The 18,384-nt window shown below is 54.7% G+C and overlaps 1 protein-coding gene across 1 annotated transcript in view; it reads left to right on the top strand.

Moving 5' to 3' along the window:
* The window catches only part of LOC140387087 (transcobalamin-1-like), a 113,036-nt gene that overhangs the window by 9,361 nt on the left and 85,291 nt on the right, over positions 1-18,384 (top strand). Inside the window, exon 2 of the mRNA XM_072470096.1 lies at positions 13,182-13,373. Coding sequence (XP_072326197.1) covers positions 13,182-13,373 — 192 coding nt within the window. The remainder of the gene's footprint in view (positions 1-13,181; positions 13,374-18,384) is intronic.

The raw sequence follows: 18,384 nt of genomic DNA, 5'->3' as shown, positions 1-18,384 counted from the left end.
TTCCGAATTTTATCTTCTTTTTGTGAAGCACCGCCTTGGCCCGATTAAAGCTCGCCCTCCTTCTCGCCACCTCCGCACTCCAGTCTTGGTATACGCGGATCACCGCGTTCTCCCACTCACTGCTCCGAGTTTTCTTTGCCCATCTAAGGACCATCTCTCTATCCTTAAAACGGAGGAATCTCACCACTATGGCTCTAGGAATTTCTCCTGCTCTCGGTCCTCGCGCCATCACTCGGTATGCTCCCTCCACCTCCAGCGGACCCGCCGGGGCCTCCGCTCCCATTAACGGGTGCAGCATCGTGCTCACATATGCCCCGACGTCCGCTCCCTCCGCACCTTCAGGAAGACCAAGAATCCTTAGGTTGTTCCTCCTCGCGTTGTTCTCCAGCGCCTCCAGCCTTTCCACACATCGTTTATGGTGTGCCTCGTGCATCTCCATCTTCACCACCAGGCCCTGTATGTCGTCCTCATTCTCGGCAGCCTTTGCCTTCACGACCCGAAGCTCCCGCTCCTGGGTCTTTTGCTCCTCCTTTAGCCCTTCGATCGCCTGTAATATCGGGGCCAACAGCTCCTTCTTCATTTCCTTTTTGAGTTCTTCCACGCAGCGTTTCAAAAACTCGTGTTGCTCAGGGCCCCATATTAAACTGCCACCTTCCGACGCTATCTTGGTTTTTGCTTGCCTTCCTTGCCGCTGCTCTAAAGGATCCACCGCAATCCGGCCACCTTCCTCTCCTTTTTTCATCCGTATCCAGGGGGGATTCCCTTCTGGTTCACCGCACAGTACTTTTAGCCGTTAAAATTGCCGTTGGGGCTCTTATTAAGAGTCCGTTCCACCGGGAGCTGCCGAAACGTGCGACTCAGCTGGTCATCGCCGCACCCGGAAGTGGGGTCATCCTTTCTAATGGTTGTCGTCTTCTTGCCTCCTTTTTTTTGAAATATGAGCTTCCTCACAAGTTTGTTCTAGTGGAATGTGTGGTAAGGTTGTTCTGAGCTGTCTGTTCATCAACAACTGCAAAGGAGATAATCCATTTATCAATGGTGCTGTTCTATAGCTTAGCAGCGCGAGATATGGATCTTCCCGACTGTCCATAGCTTTCCTGAGGAGTTGCTTTGCAATGTGAACCCCTTTTTCAGCCTTCCCGTTGGACTGTGGGCACAGAGGGCTAGGGGTTATATGCTGGAAATGTCTGTGCAAACTCTGTCCATTCATAGCTTTTAAAACATGGGCCATTGTCACTTATGACAATTTGAAGTATTCCATGGGCTGGATTCTCCGATAATGGGGCGAAGTGCTGACGCCGTCGTAAAGACCGTAGAGTTTTACAACGGCGTCAGCGGGCCCCCAGGATCACCGACTCAACAGCCCGCAAGGGGCCAGCACGGTTAGCCCGGGGGATTACCTGGAGGGATGCCTGAGGGAGTGGCCGCTGATAATGACGCAGCGGTGCCTTAAAGCCACATCGCATGGAAGATGGCCACCCGCCGTGCAGCGGCGAGATTACGGGAGGGAGAACTGGACGCCCTCCTGGACGCCGCGGAGCTGAGGAGGGGGGCCCTGTACCCCGCACACAGCAACAGGATAGCAGCTGCTGCCATCTGGCGTTCGTGGGTAGAGGTGGGCGATGCCGTCAGGATGATTGTCAGGACAGGCGAGCAGTGCCGCAAGAAGATGCATAACCTACTCAGGTCAGCCAGGGTGAGTACCCACCACTGTGCCTGTGGCACCAACCCCTCTGCCCGACACGTGAGCCAGGCCCCCCACACCACTGGGACAGTCCCACCCCTGCCATGGCCCACATGGCTGCACCCACCCATGGCAGCCGCAGTGGCGTCATGCCCTGTGCACCAATGTCATCACAGACCCAACCACTGGGCAGCATGCGTTGGACCGTCTAACACTGTTGATGTTTGTGTGCGCCCCCCCCCCCCGAAGGATAAGAACGGCCATAACCACAGGGAGCGGGAGAAGACTGGGGGGGGCGGGTAGCAGCTGAACTGCGCCCCTCACCATGGCTGAACAGAGGGCACTTGACCTCACTGGTGGGCCCGAGGATCGGGAGGTTGCCGAGGTTGGAGGAGTGCCACCAAGTGAGACGCACCCTGCCTGGCTGTGGCCCCTCGCAACACATTTGTGCCAAACCCCACCCAGCCCTCGCCACAACACCCCCCCCCCCCCCTCCCTCCCCCCACCCGTCGGTCTAGCCATACATGCTGTCTTGTGTCTTACAGGACCAGCCGGCGATGTTCCGAGCCCATCTGGCGCCCCCAGCCAGTGCCAGGGCCGGTACCCTCCCCAGGGACGCGAGCACCGACGTGGAAGCCAGCCACCTCGACAGCCCTGCGCCCGACTCATCTACATAGGACACACCTCCACAGGACACACCTACACACGGGACGAAAACAGAGGGCACAGAAACAGGGGGGATGGACACACTGTACACAACCACACAGGGGACGGACACACGGGATGGCAACACAGCACACAAGGACACAGGGGACGCCGGACTTCGGGTCCGATGAGGACATTGCGTTAGACTCTCTGGCACTGCTATCACCCACATACTCCACCATCAGAGACTATCACCTCGGTTGGGATCATTAGTGAGGTGGCTTCTGGGATACTCATTGGTGAGCAATGAGCCGCTCCGGTACAGCAGGTGGAGGTAGGAGTAGCCAAGGGGCTCCGGTACAGCAGGTGGAGGTAGGAGCAGCCAAGGGGCTCCGGTACAGCAGGTGGAGGTAGGAGCAGCCAAGGGGCTCCGGTACAGCAGGTGGAGGTAGGAGCAGCCAAGGGGCTCCGGCACAGCAGGTGGAGGTAGGAGTAGCCAAGGGGCTCCGGTACAGCAGGTGGAGGTAGGAGCAGCCAAGGGGCTCCGGTACAGCAGGTGGAGGTAGGAGCAGCCAAGGGGCTCCGGTACAGCAGGTGGAGGTAGGAGCAGCCAAGGGGCTCCGGTACAGCAGGTGGAGGTAGGAGCAGCCAAGGGGCTCCGGTACAGCAAGTGGAGGTAGGAGCAGCCAAGGGGCTCCGGTACAGCAGGTGGAGGTAGGAGCAGCCAAGGGGCTCCGGTACAGCAGGTGGAGGTAGGAGCAGCCAAGGGGCTCCGGTACAGCAGGTGGAGGTAGGAGCAGCCAAGGGGCTCCGGTACAGCAGGTGGAGGTAGGAGCAGCCAAGGGGCTCCGGTACAGCAGGTGGAGGTAGGAGCAGCCAAGGGGCTCCGGTACAGCAGGTGGAGGTAGGAGCAGCCAAGGGGCTCCGGTACAGCAGGTGGAGGTAGGAGCAGCCAAGGGGCTCCGGTACAGCAGGTGGAGGTAGGAGCAGCCAAGGGGCTCCGGTACAGCAGGTGGAGGTAGGAGCAGCCAAGGGGCTCCGGTACAGCAAGTGGAGGTAGGAGCAGCCAAGGGGCTCCGGTACAGCAGGTGGAGGTAGGAGCAGCCAAGGGGCTCCAGTACAGCAGGTGGAGGTAGGAGCAGCCAAGGGGCTCCGGTACAGCAGGTGGAGGTAGGAGCAGCCAAGGGGCTCCGGTACAGCAGGTGGAGGTAGGAGCAGCCAAGGGGCTCCGGTACAGCAGGTGGAGGTAGGAGCAGCCAAGGGGCTGGCGGTCGGATGGCAGACCGGCCCCAGCAACCAGCTGCCGCCCAGACGAGTCCCAGGTTCCTGGAATTTCTACTCCCACCCATAGATGCGATGCAGTCAGCGACGGCCGGCTTGCAGCATCTGCAGACCCAGGTGGAGGAGTCCAACCGCGTGCAGGAGCAGGGAGTGGTGCCGGTCATGTATGCCACCCAGGCCGACACCGCACGGGTGGCGTCCGCGCCACCAGTATCGGACATGGGTCACGTTCAAGGCGTGGGGCTTTCTGTGCATGCGGGTTTTGCAATGGTGGGGGAGGTGAGTGTGGTCGGTGGTGAGGTGGTGCCGTGTTGTGGTGTCCGTGCCCCTTCTCATCAGCGAACCCCCCCCCAGTTGGTGAAACATGCGTCTATTAAACCGTCCCATGCTCGCTGGCCTTGCTGGTGGCATTGTGCTGCCTCCTGCCCATTTCCAGCCCCAATGTCCCGTGTCTCCCTCTCCTGATCCTCCTCCTTCCCCTCCTCTACCACCAGCACATCGCCCTTCCGCTGGGCTATATGAAAAAAAATGAAAATCGCTTATTGTCACAAGTAGGCTTCAATTAAGTCACTGTGAAAAGCCCCTAGTCACCACATTCCAGCGCCTGTTTGGGGAGGCTGGTACAGGAATTGAACCATGCTGCTGGCCTGCCTCTGCTTTAAAAGCCAGCGATTTAGCCCAGTGAGCTAAACCAGCTCCACTATATTGTGGAGGACGCAGCAGACCACAATGATATGGCCGACCCTCCTTGAGTTGTACTGGAGGGCCAGTCCAGAACAGTTCCGGCACCTGAACCGCATCTTCAGGGCCCCAAAGCACCTCTCGACCACTCCCCTGGTCGCCCATTGGGCCTCATTGTAGCGGGTCTCCGCGTTGTGTTCTGTGGCTTCCGAATAGGCGTCATCAGCCAATACCGCAATGGGTAACCCCTGTAGCCCAGCAACAAGCCCCGCAGCTGTCCCTCGAACATGTCGGAGATCACATTGTGTCATCACGAAGGAGTCATGCACACTGCCTGGGTACCGGGCGCAGATGTGCAGCATCTTCATCTGGTGGTCACGGACCACCTGCACATTCATGGAGTAGGACCCCTTCCTGGTGGCTGCAAGGCGACGTGCACCCCATCGATGATCCCCTGGACCATGGGTATCCTGGCGACGGCAGCGAATTCCGCAGCCCGGGCATCCTGGTTGGCGCGGTCCACGGGGAACTGGATGTACCGGTCCGCAATGGCATACAGAGCGTCCATCACGGCATGGATGCACCTGTGCACTGAAGCCTGTGAGATGCCGGACAGGTCCACTCGGCAACTGGAACGACCCCATCAGTAGAGGTTTAAGGTGACCGTAACCTTGACAGCCACCGAGAGAGGGTGTCCTCCCCCAGTCCCATGCAGTGCCAGGTGTTCCATCATGTTGCATATGTGGGCCACAGCTTCCCGGCTCGTCCTCAGTCTCCTCCTGCATGCCCGGTCCGTGAGGTTCTGGAATGACATGCGGCGCCGGTATACACGGGGCCTCATCAGTTGCCTCCATGGCACCACCTCCTCCTCTTCCCCATCCTCCTGCTCCTCCTCCATCATCATCCTGCGGCTCCCTCTCGTCTGGTTCCTCCTCCTCCTCTACCTGTCGGGCAGGCGGGCCTGAGCGGCTGGCACATGCCCCTCTGCGGCCTGCTCCGCTGCTGAGCTGCCCATGCCCATGCTCCCACAGGGCGACATGCAGGGCAGCGGCCCCCGCCACGGCAGCCAACATTGCTGGGTGGTGTCCAAACATTATGATCTGCAAAGGGTGAGGGGAAATGGAATGGTATCATGGCGCATACAGCCGACCACAACCAGGTGTCATGGACTACATGGTCACCCCGGTTGGCACCATGTTCCCCAGCCACAGATGCACCCCGGTGTCTCCGCACCTGTAGTCCGTCCCTCCCGCCGGGGCCACCGTTCATTGGCACAACACTCACCGGGGACTGCTGTGGGTGTGGCCCTGAGTCTCCACCCCCGGTGGGTGCCGCCAGCTGGATGGGGTGGCCGGCGTGGGGCCTGGCAAAAACCCAAATGGCCGTGATGCTTGCGATGGGCCAGCGCCCGGTATGGCTGGCCATCGGCATGGCCGTCGGAACGGCGACCATTGCGAGGGCATCGCCCTGTCATTGCGGGTGGTTCCCGGCCACTCACCCAGTCTCCCCCCACACTCTCCCGACCCTGGTAGGCTTCACCCCCTCCCCCCCCCAGCCAGCAGCCACGGCCAGGTCTGGGTGCCCATCAACATGGTCGTCGTAATGGCAGCCGTCACGAGGGCATTGCCCTGTCATGGCAGATAGTACCCGGCCGCTCCGCTCATCCTTTCTCCCACACTTCCCTGACCCTGGCAGATTACCCCCCACACACCCCGAGTCAGCCGCGCCATCTCCATTTTGGGAGCCCCAGGTCCCCCACGCCGACCCTTGCCTCCTCCGGACACCTCATCGACCAGCACGACTGCTTGACGATTTTTTATAGGTGGTTAGAACCACCCCATCGGGACTTCGGAACACGGCGTCGGGACATCGGCCCATCCGGGGCGCAGCATCGTTGGGGGCCCGGAGAATTGGTCGTCGGGCCATCTTCTGCGATTTTCCGGGCCATGCGGCGTCCGCCGCGATTTTTTTGGGTGCGGAGAATCGGGAAACGGCGTTGCGTGCCGTTTTGGCGTAAACGCCTATTCTCCGGCCGAGTGTGGGCTCAGAGAATCCAGCCCCATGTGTTGTGTTCTGTTGCCATGATGCACACAGACTGCTGGTGGCTTAACTAGAATGGTGATTTATTGATGAACACATGGAAGGATAACATACAGACTAGGTTGCTCTGGAATTACCCGATGTGCAACTATCCTGTTGTACACCTTACTACGAACTGGCCAGTGTCCCACGTCACGGGACCAATATCAGACACTATCAGCTGGTTGGAGGTTGCATTGCTAAGTATGTACAATACTATTCACAAGCATATCACCACATCCCCCTTCCTTTGGAGATGTTAACCTTTATATAGAGAAACACTATTTGTATTATCTTTTAACACATGTGGCATATGTATATACAGATTTCACTGTGCTTCAGTTAACATGATATGCCTGCTGAATGTGTCCCTTGTGCACAGCTCATTGTGCATGTCCAATGGGATCACCCCACTGAATGTCTGGGCTCTTCCGTGCCAGTCTTCTGTGCCTTAGCCTTTTGACGCGATGCATCCTGAAGATCGATATTCTTGTTGGTTATGCCTGCATCATCAGCATCTGCATCACCAGCTTCTTTTGTTTCTTTACCTGATACTTTTTGCTGCTGCTTTGTTGTGTGCTCTCTGGACCGATTGTCTTCTTGCTTTGGCGTCATCGGTGTGACTCATGGTATCACCCACTCTTCTTCTCTTCCCCTTTTTTTATTTTGAGAGCGATTTGTGACTGATTTTATGACTGCTCCTCTTGTTTTTTCTGAGTGATTTTGTGACTAATCCCCTCTTTCTGTTTCATTTTGGTCACACCTATCTTGCTGTTGGCCAATGCCATGGGAGCAGCAGTTTGTGGGGCATCTGCAAAGACTTCTCGTGTTGGCGTCTTCCTTTTGTTTTAACAAATTTAGAGTACCCAATTATTTTTTCCAATTAAGGGGCAATTTAACGTGGCCAATTCACCTACATTGCACATCTTTGGGTTGTGGGGGTGAAACCCACGCAAACACAGGGAGAAAGTGCAAACTCGACACGGCAGTGACCCAGAGCCGGGATCGAACCTGGAACCTCAGCGCCGTGAGGCAGCAGCGCTAACCAATGCGCCACTGTGCTGCCCTGTGTTGGCGTCTTCCTGAGGGACTGTGCAGTCGTGGTCATTTCTGATCCTTCCTGGACTTCGAAGCCGAGCAGTGCATTGAGTATGAGTTGCCAGTAGTTCATGAGCAGAAGATCTTTTCTTTTTTCTTCTCCGGTTATCTTTAGCTGTTCGGATCTTCAAACATTTTTGTTAGATCTTCAATCCAGGTACCATGTTACATTCTGGTGCTTGACTGGTTGGAATAAATGCAATATAGAACGTCTCAGAAAAGTTAAAGTTTTATTATTTTACAATTACATGGTTAAGATAATTACAATACTACCAAAAACGAACTATAATAAATTAACTGTGAGCTATTACAAACTCTGACTACACATTACGAAGGCTCTCTATCAACTCCCTGAGGTAGCAGTGCCACATGGTTGTTCTCTACTGCCACCTGCTGGTCGGAGATTTTGTCTGTCACTACATACATAACTGTTTATGCATATCATCACATGTGTGAGAGAGTGTCTGCGTGTGGAGAGAGAGAGTGTGTGTGTGAGAGAGAGGGAGTGTGTGCAGTGTGTGAGATAGTGAGCATATGTGTGTGTGAGAGAGAGTGAGTGATTGTGCAGTGTGAGAGAGAGTGTGCATGGGAGAGAGAACGTGTGTGTGTGAAAGAGGGGGCGGCATGGCAGCACAAGTGGTTAGCACTGCTGCTTCACAGCGCCAGGGTCCCAGGTTCGAGTCCTGGCTTGGGTCACTGTCTGTGCTGAGTCTGCATGTTATCTCCATGTCTGCGTGGGTTTCCTCTGGGTGCTCGGTTTCCCCTCGAGTCCCGAAAGATGTGCTTGTTAGGTGAAATGGACATTCTGAATTCTCCCTCCATGTATCCGAACATGTGCCGGAGTGTGCCGACTAGGGGCTTTTCACAGTAACTTCATTGCAGTTGTAATGTAAGCCTATTTGTGTGCATGCCTGTGTGAGAGAGGGAGAGAGTGTGCCTGTGTGAGTGTTTTAGAGAGGGAGAGAGTGTGCGTGCCTGTGTGAGTGAGGGAGAGAGTGTGCGTGCCTGTGTGAGCGAGGGAGAGAGTGTGCTTGTGTTAGAGAGGGAGAGAGTGTGCGTGCCTGTGTGAGAGAGGGAGAGAGTGTGCCTGTGTTAGAGAGGGAGAGAGTGTGCCTGTGTTAGAGAGGGAGAGAGTGTGCCTGTGTGCGTGTTTTAGAGAGGGAGAGTGTGTGTGTGAGGGACCGCGAAAGAGTGTGAGAGAGAGCATGTGTGTATGCATGCGTCTTTGTCCAAGAGAGTGCCTGTGCGTGTGTGCGAGAGGGAGAGTCCGTGTGCGAGAGAGAGTGCATGTGAGAGAGGGTGTGTATGTGCGTGAGACAGAGAGTGTGTGTGTAAGAGAGACAGTGTGCATCGCTAGCCACATGGACCTCCGCCGTCTATGGCAAGGTCTGCAAGACATAAGGGGCTACAAAATGAAGGCATGTAAAATCGTCGGCTCCAATGCACCCCTCCCTGATGAGCTCAACGCATTCTATGCCCGCTTTGTACCGAGGTCAGCGAGAGCGAGCCCTCCACCCAGGAACCACGGATGAACTTGTATCTGAGATCACCACTGCAGACGTCAGAGCAGCCTTTCGAAGGTTAACCCACGGAAAGCCACTGGCCAGGATGGGGTATCCGGACGAGCATTCGGGTCTTGTGTGGATCAGCTGGCCGGGGTATTCACAGACCTCAACCTCTCTTTACAGCAATCTGAGGTCCCTATCTGCTTCAAGAAGACGACCATAATCCCTGTACCAAAAAAAAGTCACGCAGCGTGCCTTAATGACTATCGTCCAATGGCTCTGACATCCTTCATCATGAAGTGCTCCGAAAGGTTAGTCATGGCATGAATCAACTCCAGCCTCCCGGATTGCCTTGATCAACTACAGTTCGCCTACCTCTGCAACAGGTCCACAGCAGACGCCATCTCCAAGGCCCTGCACTCTACCCTGGAACACCTAGGTAACAAAGACACTTATGTCAGACTCCCATTTATCGACTACAGCTCAGCCTTCAACACCATTATTCCTACAAAACTCATCTCCAAACTCTGTGGCCTTGGCCTCGGCTCCTCCCTCTGCGACTGGATCCTGAACTTTCTAACCCACAGGCCACAATCAGTAAAGATAGGCAACAACACCTCCTCCACGATCATCCTCAACACCGGTGTCCCACAAGGCTGTGTCCTCAGCCCCCTACTATACTCCTTATACACCTATGACTGTGTGGCAAAAATTCCCCTCCAACTCGATTCTTAAATTTGCTGATGACACCACCGTAATGGGTCGGATTTCAAACAATGACGAGACAGAGTACAGGAATGAGAGGGAGAATCTGGTGAACTGGTGCGACGACAATAATCTCTCCCTCAATGTCAACAAACCGAAGGAGATTGTCATCGACTTCAGGAAGCGTAGTGGAGAACATGCCCCTGTCTACATCAATGGAACAAAGTAGAAAGGGTCGAAAGCTTCAAGTTTTTAGGTGTACAGATCACCAACTGCCTGTCCCTGGTCCCGCCATGCTGACAGTATAGTTAAGAAAGCCCACTAACGACTCTACTTTCTCAGAAGACTAAGGAAATTTGGCATGTCAGCTACGACCCTCGCCAACGTCTACAGGTGTACCATAGAAAGCATTCTTTCTGGTTGTATCACAGCTTGGTTTGGAGCCTGCTCTGCCCAAGACAGCAGGAAACTACAAAAGGTCATGAATGTAGCCCAGTCAATCACGCAAACCAGCCTCCCATCCATTGACTCTATCTATAATTCCCGCTGCCTCAGAAAGGCAGCCAGCATAATTAAGGACCCCACGCACATTGGACATATTCTCGTCCACCTTCTTCCCTCAAGAAAAAGATACCAAAGTTTGAGGTCACGTACCAACCAACTCAAGAACAGCTTCTTCCCTACTGCCATCAGACTTTTGAATGGACCTACCTCGTATTAAGTTGATCTTTTCTCTGCACCTTGCTATAACATTATATTCTGCCGTCTCTCCTTCCTTCCCTATGTAAGATATGCATTGTTTGTACAGCATGCAAGAAACAATACTTTTCACTGTATACTGATACATATGACAATAATAAATCAAAAAGCATGAGAGAGTATGCGCATGTGTTTGAGAGAGAAAGTGGGCATGTGTGAGAGAGAGTGAGCTGGTTTCTCCGATTCTGAGGCTGTGTCCTGAGGAAGTGTAGCCATCTGAGATGGCCACCTGCAAAGGACCATGGGAATTATGGCCAACCCAGGATTCTGACAGATACAGAGTTTGTGTGTATTTGAAACGCAGATAGCTAGACCTGATCGAAACCTCCGCTCATTTGCATTCTAATGGCCCATTTCCCCAGAACAATAGGACTGCACTCAAGAAACTGATACAGCTACAGACTGATCGGCGCCACTCTCTTTACTCAGAGAGCCCAACCGCCAAGGTCAATGACCGCTAAAGATCCGCCAAGCCACCAAGGCACCCGCCTCTTTATTGGCCGAAATCGAAGGCAGTGATCTAAGCCCTGTTGAACTATTGGGTCCAAGATTAAGAACCGCCCCAAAGAGCGCAAAACTCAGAAGGATAAAAAGGGACACAGCCACGTGTTCAGTCTCTTTTGGACCCGGCCTGTGCCAGCCCAACTGCAGCATAACGATCAGACAGCCAAGTTCAAGACCAACGATCGCTACCTGACGGATGAGCCCAGCAGAGACAGAGCCACTTCTTCAAACCAGCCACGTGATCAAGATAAAGGCCTTATCCACTTGCACAGTGCCAGTCGCCTGAAGTTAAGTATAGATTATTGTAGTTAATAGGTGTAGTTTAATTTGTAGTATATTGTGCTTGCATGTCGAAGTAACCCTTGTGTGTAAATAAACCATCTTTGAACTTGAACTGACTAACTGGTTGTGTGGTCATTTGACCAATATACGGGAAAGCCTTGTCGTTCAGTAAGAGAAATAGAAGCACCCACAGTATTGGCGATGCTGTTGGGACATAACATCATATCATAAAAAGAGCCTCAGTATCATATTGGCGACTCGAAAGAGCAACATTATTGGTGACACTCGTGGGATAGTATTCCATTAAATTGGCAACAGAAGTGTCTCGTTTTACGATGAAAAAATCGGCGAGGCCCCAGACCCGACCCTCCAACCGGTGAGGGGCTAGCAGCCGCGCCACGTAAAACACACGGCCTTCACAAAATAATCGACCAGAGGATTGCCGGCTCAGTGGCCGTGCATGCGCAAAGCGCTGGCCATGCGCGGACCCGTCCTGCCCTCGTCGAAGCTCTCCCCGGCCAGCAGTACAGCTTCCCCCCGACTGTGGCGGCGGTGGACACAGTCCGCAGACACCACGTCGGGTTCCCGACCGCTGAGACCACACGTCAACCGCGCGGGTGGGAACGTGGCCCATCCAGGGTGGAGCCTTCAGTTGATGTCCTGAGGCCATCCCAAAGGCGTACGGTGCGCACCGTGCACCACAATGATGCTGTTTCGGAGGGGGCGGAGCATGCGCAACCTGCATAAAACGAATCGCCCCCGATTCGGTCGTAAAAATAGATTCTCCACCCAATGGCCGATTACAAAATGGGCGGCTGGAAACAGAGAATCCCGCCCAGTGTGTCTGTGTGTGTGTGTGAGTGTGAGTGTGAGAGAAACACTGTGTGAGTGTGTGTGTGTGTGTGAGAGAGAGAGAGTGAGGGTGTGTGTGAGAGGGGGTGTGTGTGTGAGAGAGAGAGAGTGAGGGTGTGTGTGAGAGGGGGTGTGGGAGTGTGTGTGTGTGAGAGAAAGTGTGTGTGTGTGTGAGAGAGAGAGAGTGAGGGTGTGTGTGTGAGAGAGAGGGTGTGGGAGTGTGTGTGAGAGAGTGGTCGTGGGAGTGTGTGTGTGGGAGAGAGAGTGTGCGCGTGTGAGAGAGAGGACGTGTGTGTATCTGTATCCATGAGTCTTTGTCGAGAGTATATGTGTATCTGTGATTTGTTATATTACTGGGTCTAGTAATTACTGGGCCTAGTAATATGCATCATTACTAGTTGCTGTTGATGGTTTGATGCTGTGCTCCTGAAAAACCACGAGTCTTAAACTTAAAGCAAACTAATTTATTAAGTAATGATTAATTACATCTGAGTTCGACATTCTTCAGAACTATCTCTAGAAATCAAGTAATTAAATATGATTGAATTAACTGATTCACAACTATAAATACTAACTATACTGAGAACTATCTATCATACACTACTGCTTACTAAACACTCCTGGGTTGAAAGAGACCAAGATCCTCTGGGAGCTGATACTTATACTGGGATCTAATGGTGCCCGCTGGTGGTAGTAATACAGCTACATGTTATAATTAACCCTTTAGTTATATGCACATATACACATCATTACATGAGTGAGTGTGTTTACCATTCCCTCCACAGCACTTAGGGGTTGGTTTGGGATTCATACAGGGCTAAGGGGAGAGAGTGGGGCAGTGGGATTAGTTTGGGATTTATACAGGGCGATGGGGAGAGCGTGGGGCAGTGGATTGATTTGGAATTCATACAGGGCTATGGGGGGGGGTGGGGGGGGAGTGGGACAGTGGGATTATCTCTGGAAAGACTTTATTGAAGTGGAGCCTCAGACACATTTGCTTCTGTGGTGTTCTGTTGCAGGGATGTTTGACAGTCCTGTGGTTTAGTCGATCTCTGGTGTCAGCACAGTGTTACTGAGTAATGACTCGGACTCTCTCTCCCCCTCAGCAACCCCCAAGTCCCAGAGGGAAACGGTCACTTCGCTCCTCAGGACATTGCTTCGCTCCGTGAAGGTGGGTGACTTTAACCCTAACCCGAATGTGCACATTGCTCTGAGACTAGCCAGGGACCACAACCTGGAAACAGAAGAACTGCTCTTGATGCAACTGAAGGAAGCTTCTGTCAGGAAGGTGCTGAACAGTAAGTCCTGGTACATTATACTATTGGATGACATGTCAAGAACACTGAAAGAGGCCATTTGGCCCGTAATCTCTGGACTGGTTTTTCTGTTCCACACAAGCCTCCTTCTGCTCCCTCTTCATCTCACCCCATCACCATCTCCTTGAATTCAGCTCACCCTCATGTGTTTATCCAGCTTCCCCCTTAAATGTCCCCCATCCTCTCCACCTCTAAAATATCCTGTGGGATCGAGTCCCACATTCTCCCCGCTCCCTGTGAGAACGAGTTTTACATTCTCCGCACTCCCTGTGGGAGCGATTTCTATATTCTCCCCACTCCCTGTGGGAGCGAGTCCCACATCCTCCCCGCAAATGGTGAAAGCAATTACCACATTCACCCCACAGCCTATGTGTGGTAGTCACCACTAGTTGTACATTACATGTATTACGGCATTGCCCGTATATTAGAGGTACAAGGGTAAACCCCTGCCTGCTGGCTCCGCCCAGCAGGCGGCGTATAAATGTGTGTGCTTGCCGGTGCTATAGCCATTCTGGTTCCAGCTACAGGAGGCACAACATCTTGCTCAATAAAACCTTGATTGTTCCACTATTCTGGTCTTTGTGGTAATTGATAGTGCATCAATTTATTGAGCAAAGATTTTTTTAAATGATGGATCTCCGCATCAAGCCTGATCGCCTGCAGCTGAGCCCTCAAGCAGCCAACCCTACGTCCGCTTTTGACCACTAGCTAGCCTGCTTCGAAAGCTACCTCCGAACATCCGCTGAGGAACCCTCGGATTCGCAGAAGCTCCAAGTCCTCTATTCACGGGTGAGCCCTGACATTTATCCCCTCATTCGGGATGCACCCACCTACTCCGAAGCGATGGAGCTCCTGAACGGACATTACGTTCGACCGGTGAATCAAGTATATGCCAGGCACCTCTTGGACACGAGACAGCAACACCCCAGGGAGTCTCTGGACGATTTCTGGCGTGCCCTGCACATCCTAGGTAGGAACTGTGACTGCCAGGCAGTTTTGGTAGTCCAGCACACAGATCTTTTAATTAGAAGCTTACGTCACGGGCATGAAGTCTGCGTACGTCCGCCAGGGGGTACTGGAAGGGGGTACGCTCGATCTTGCGGGAATTAGGCAGCTCGCTACTTCGTTAGAAGTGGCCTCCCGTAACATTCAGTCCTACGCCCCCGACCGCGTGCCACCCTCAGGATATCGTGGGCCCCACCAACTGCCGACACCAGCTCACCGCAAGCCTGTGCCACGCAGCAGCCAGCCAACTCTGGGGGGCCCAAGTGTTATTTTTGCGGGCAAAACAAACATCCCAGGCAATGCTGCCCGGCGCGAAGTTAGGCTTTGGAGTGGGCTTTGGAGGCCAACGGGTGTGGGAAGGAAAGATACTTCGCTTCTGTTTGCCAGGCCCTGTCGGTCGCCGCTGTTTCCAGGCCCGGCGTTCCTACACCTCCCACGTGCAACCCAGGGGCGCCGCCATCTTCCTCACCGCAAGCCACGTGCGGCCTGTGGGCGCCGCCATCTTTGATGCCGCCCGCCATGTGCGCCCCGTGGGCACCGCCATCTTCGGGGCCATATTGGACGGCGCATCAGGACCCCTGCTCGTCTGGCCGTTCATCGCCTGCCACTACCTCCACCACCGCTGACCAGCCCGGAACCTCCCAGCATCTGCCGCAGCTCGCCTCTATCACCCTGGATCAGTCCCGGCCTCGCGACCGCGACGACGATGGTGAAGATCGATGGCACGAGACGACCTGCCTTTTTGACTCCGGGAGCACAGAGAGCTACATCCACCCCACTATGGTAAGGCGCTGCTCTCTCGGGGTACACCCTGTCACCCAGAAAATCTCTCTGGCCTCCGGCTCCCATTCTGTGGAAATCTGGGGGTACTGCATCGCGACCCTCACCGTCCAAGGCGTCAGTAACTTCCGGCTCTACGTCCTCCCCCACCTCTGCGCTGCCCTGTTACTCGGTCTTGATTTTCAGTCCTATTTCCAAAGCCTAACTTTAAAATTCGGTGGACCCCTCCCACCCCCCTCACCGTTTGTGGCCTCACGACCCTCAAGGTCGATCCACCTTCCCTGTTTGCAAACCTCACCCTGGATTGCAAACCCGTCACTACCAGGAGCAGACTGTACAGTGCCCGGGACGGGACCTTCATCAGGTCGGAGGTCCAATGGATTCTGCGGGAAGAGGTCATTGAGGCCAGCAACAGCCCCTGGAGAGCTCAAGTGGTGGTAGTGAAGACGGGAGAAGCACAGAATGGTAATTGACTACAGTCAGACCATCAATCGGTACACGTAGCTCGACAGGTATCCCCTCCCACGCATATCTGACATGGTCAATCAGATTCCTCAGTATCGAGTCTTTTCCACAGTGGAGCTGAAGACCGCCTACCACCAGCTCCCCATCTTCCCAGAGGACCGCCAATGCACTGCGTTCAAAGCAGATGGCCACCTCTATCACTTCCTTAGTGTTCCCTTCGGTGTCACTAATGGGGTCTCGGTCTTTAGCGAGAGATGGACCGAATTGTTGACCGGTACGGACTGTGGGCCACCTTCCCGTACCTATAAAACATCACCATCTGTCGCCACGATCAGCAGGATCACGACGCAAACTCCAAAAATTCCTCCAGACTGCCAAACTCCTTAATCTCACATGCAATAAGGAGAAATGCATGTTCCGCACCAACCGCTTAGCCATCCTTGGCTATGTTGTGGAAAAGGGCCCTACGGCCTGACCCCGACCGCATGCGCCCCCTCCTAGAACTCCCTCTCCCCCACTGCCCAAGGCCCTGAAACAATGCCTGGGGTTTTTCTCCTTGATGCACAATCAATTACTCGTGAGACAAGGAGAGTCATACTAATCAGCTTTAATCAGCTAGAACTGTACGCAGCAGCTTCGATACAGAAAGTGAAGGCTGCTGGGATGGCATTGGTTCTTGAGAGGCGGGGTATATGTGCGTTAGCCAATGGTAGACTCCTAGGTTTAGCCAATGGGCATCCACCTCTCAGGTACTGCAATACCTGGTATTAGCACATTCACCCCCTGTTTAAAAAAAGGACCCAGCGGGGTGATGGTCTGTGTTACTGACGCCTTTTGCATGGTAGGACCAGGTATTGCAGGTACCGTGATGTCGAGGGTGACAGAGAAAGTTTTATTGTTTTATGGTGCAGCAATAAGACGATCGGGTGGCCTGGTCGTCCTTCTGGGCTTCGGCGATGATCCTGGTGTAGGCCTCGGCGGTTGTGGCTCCGGGAACATCGTGTCTTCCTCCCTGGCAGCTTCGTCACCCCTAGGTGGCGCTGTTGGGGCGAAAAGTGGTCAGGGGGAGGGGTGCCTGCAGGGGGCGTCGGTGCCTGTTCGGCGCTGGGTAGGGGCGGCGGCAGCACTGACCCTCCGTTCAGGTGCTGTGGGGAGGGTGGGGGTGGGCGCAATGGTACGGGTGTGCGTGGGGCTCTGGCGGGCGCCAGGTCCCGAAGGGAGACCGTGCCTTGCCGGCCGTCGGGAATGCTACGTAGGTGTACTGGGGGTTGGCATGCAGCAGGTGGAGCCTCTCGACCAACGGGTCCGACTTGTGCGCCCTCACACGTTTCCGCATCAGGACGGGTCCGGGTGTCGCTAGCCAGGTTGGGAGCGAGGTCCCGGAGGAGGACTTCCTGGGGAAGACAAGGAGACGTTCGTGAGGTGTCTGGTTTGTGGTAGTACAGAGCAGCGACCGAATGGAGTGAAGGGCCACTGGGAGGACTTCTTGCCAGCAGGAGACTGGGAGATTCCTGGACCGAAGGGCCAGCAGGACGGTCTTCCAGACCGTTCCGTTCTCCCTCTCTACCTGCCCGTTTCCCCGGGAGTTGTAACTGGTCGTCCTGCTGGAGGCGATGCCTTTGCTGAGCAGGAACTGACACAGTTTGTCGCTCATGAAGGTGGACCCCCTATTACTATGTATGTAGGCGGGGAAACCGAACAATGTAAAAATACCCTGGAGGGCCTTGATGACGGTGGTCGTGGTCATGTCCGGGTAGGGGATGGCGAATGGGAACCGGGAGTATTTGTCAATCACGTTCAGGAAGTAGGTGTTGCAGTTGGTGGAGGGGAGAGGGCCCTTGAAGTCCATGCTGAGGCGTTCAAAGGGACGGGAAGCCTTTATCAGATGCGCTCTCTCTGAGCACGGTAGAAGTGCGGTTTGCACTCCGCGCAGATACGGCAGTCCCTGGTGACTGTCCTGACCTCCTCGATGGAGTGGGGCAGGTTGCGGGTCGTAACAAAATGGAAGAAACGAGTGGCCCCCGGGTCGCAGAGGTCCTCGTGGAGGGCTCGGAGGCGGTCCACTTGTGCAGTGGCACAAGTGCCGCGGGACAGGGCATCAGGAGGCTCGTTCAGATTCCCCGGGACGGTACAAGATCTCATAATTGTAGGTGGAGAGTTCTATCCTCCATCGCAAGATCTTGTCGTTCTTAATCTTGCCCCGCTGTGCATTGTCGAACATGAAGGCCACCGACCATTGGTCCGTGAGGAGAGTGAATCTCCTGCCGGCCAGGTAATGCCTCCAGTGTCGCACAGCTTCTACTATGGCCTGGGCCTCCTTTTCGACCGAGGAGTGGCGAATTTTGGAAGCATGGGGGGTGCGGGGGAAGAAAGCCACGGGCCTGCCCGCTTGGTTGAGGGTGGCAGCCAGAGCTACGTCAGACGCGTCGCTCTCGACCTGGAAGGGGAGGGACTCGTCGATGGCGCGCATTGTGGCTTTTACGATGTCCGCTTTGATGCGGCAGAAGGCCTGGTGGGCCTCCGTCGACAGGGGGAAGATTGTGGACTGGATCAGGGGTCGAGCCTTGTCTGCGTAATTAGGGACCCATTGTGCATAATAGCTAAAGAAGCCGAGGCAACGCTTTAGGGCCTTGGGGCAGTGAGGGAGGGGGAACTCCATGAGGGGGCGCATGAGTTCAGGGTCGGGGCCTATGACTCCATTTCGCACTACGTAGCCTAGGATGGCGAGACGGTCGGTGCTAAA

This window comes from Scyliorhinus torazame, chromosome 12 (genome assembly GCF_047496885.1).
Source record: "Scyliorhinus torazame isolate Kashiwa2021f chromosome 12, sScyTor2.1, whole genome shotgun sequence".
Taxonomy (NCBI): Eukaryota; Metazoa; Chordata; class Chondrichthyes; order Carcharhiniformes; family Scyliorhinidae; genus Scyliorhinus; species Scyliorhinus torazame.
Note: the sequence above shows the minus strand (reverse complement) of the source record. Positions and strands in the feature narration are given on the sequence as shown.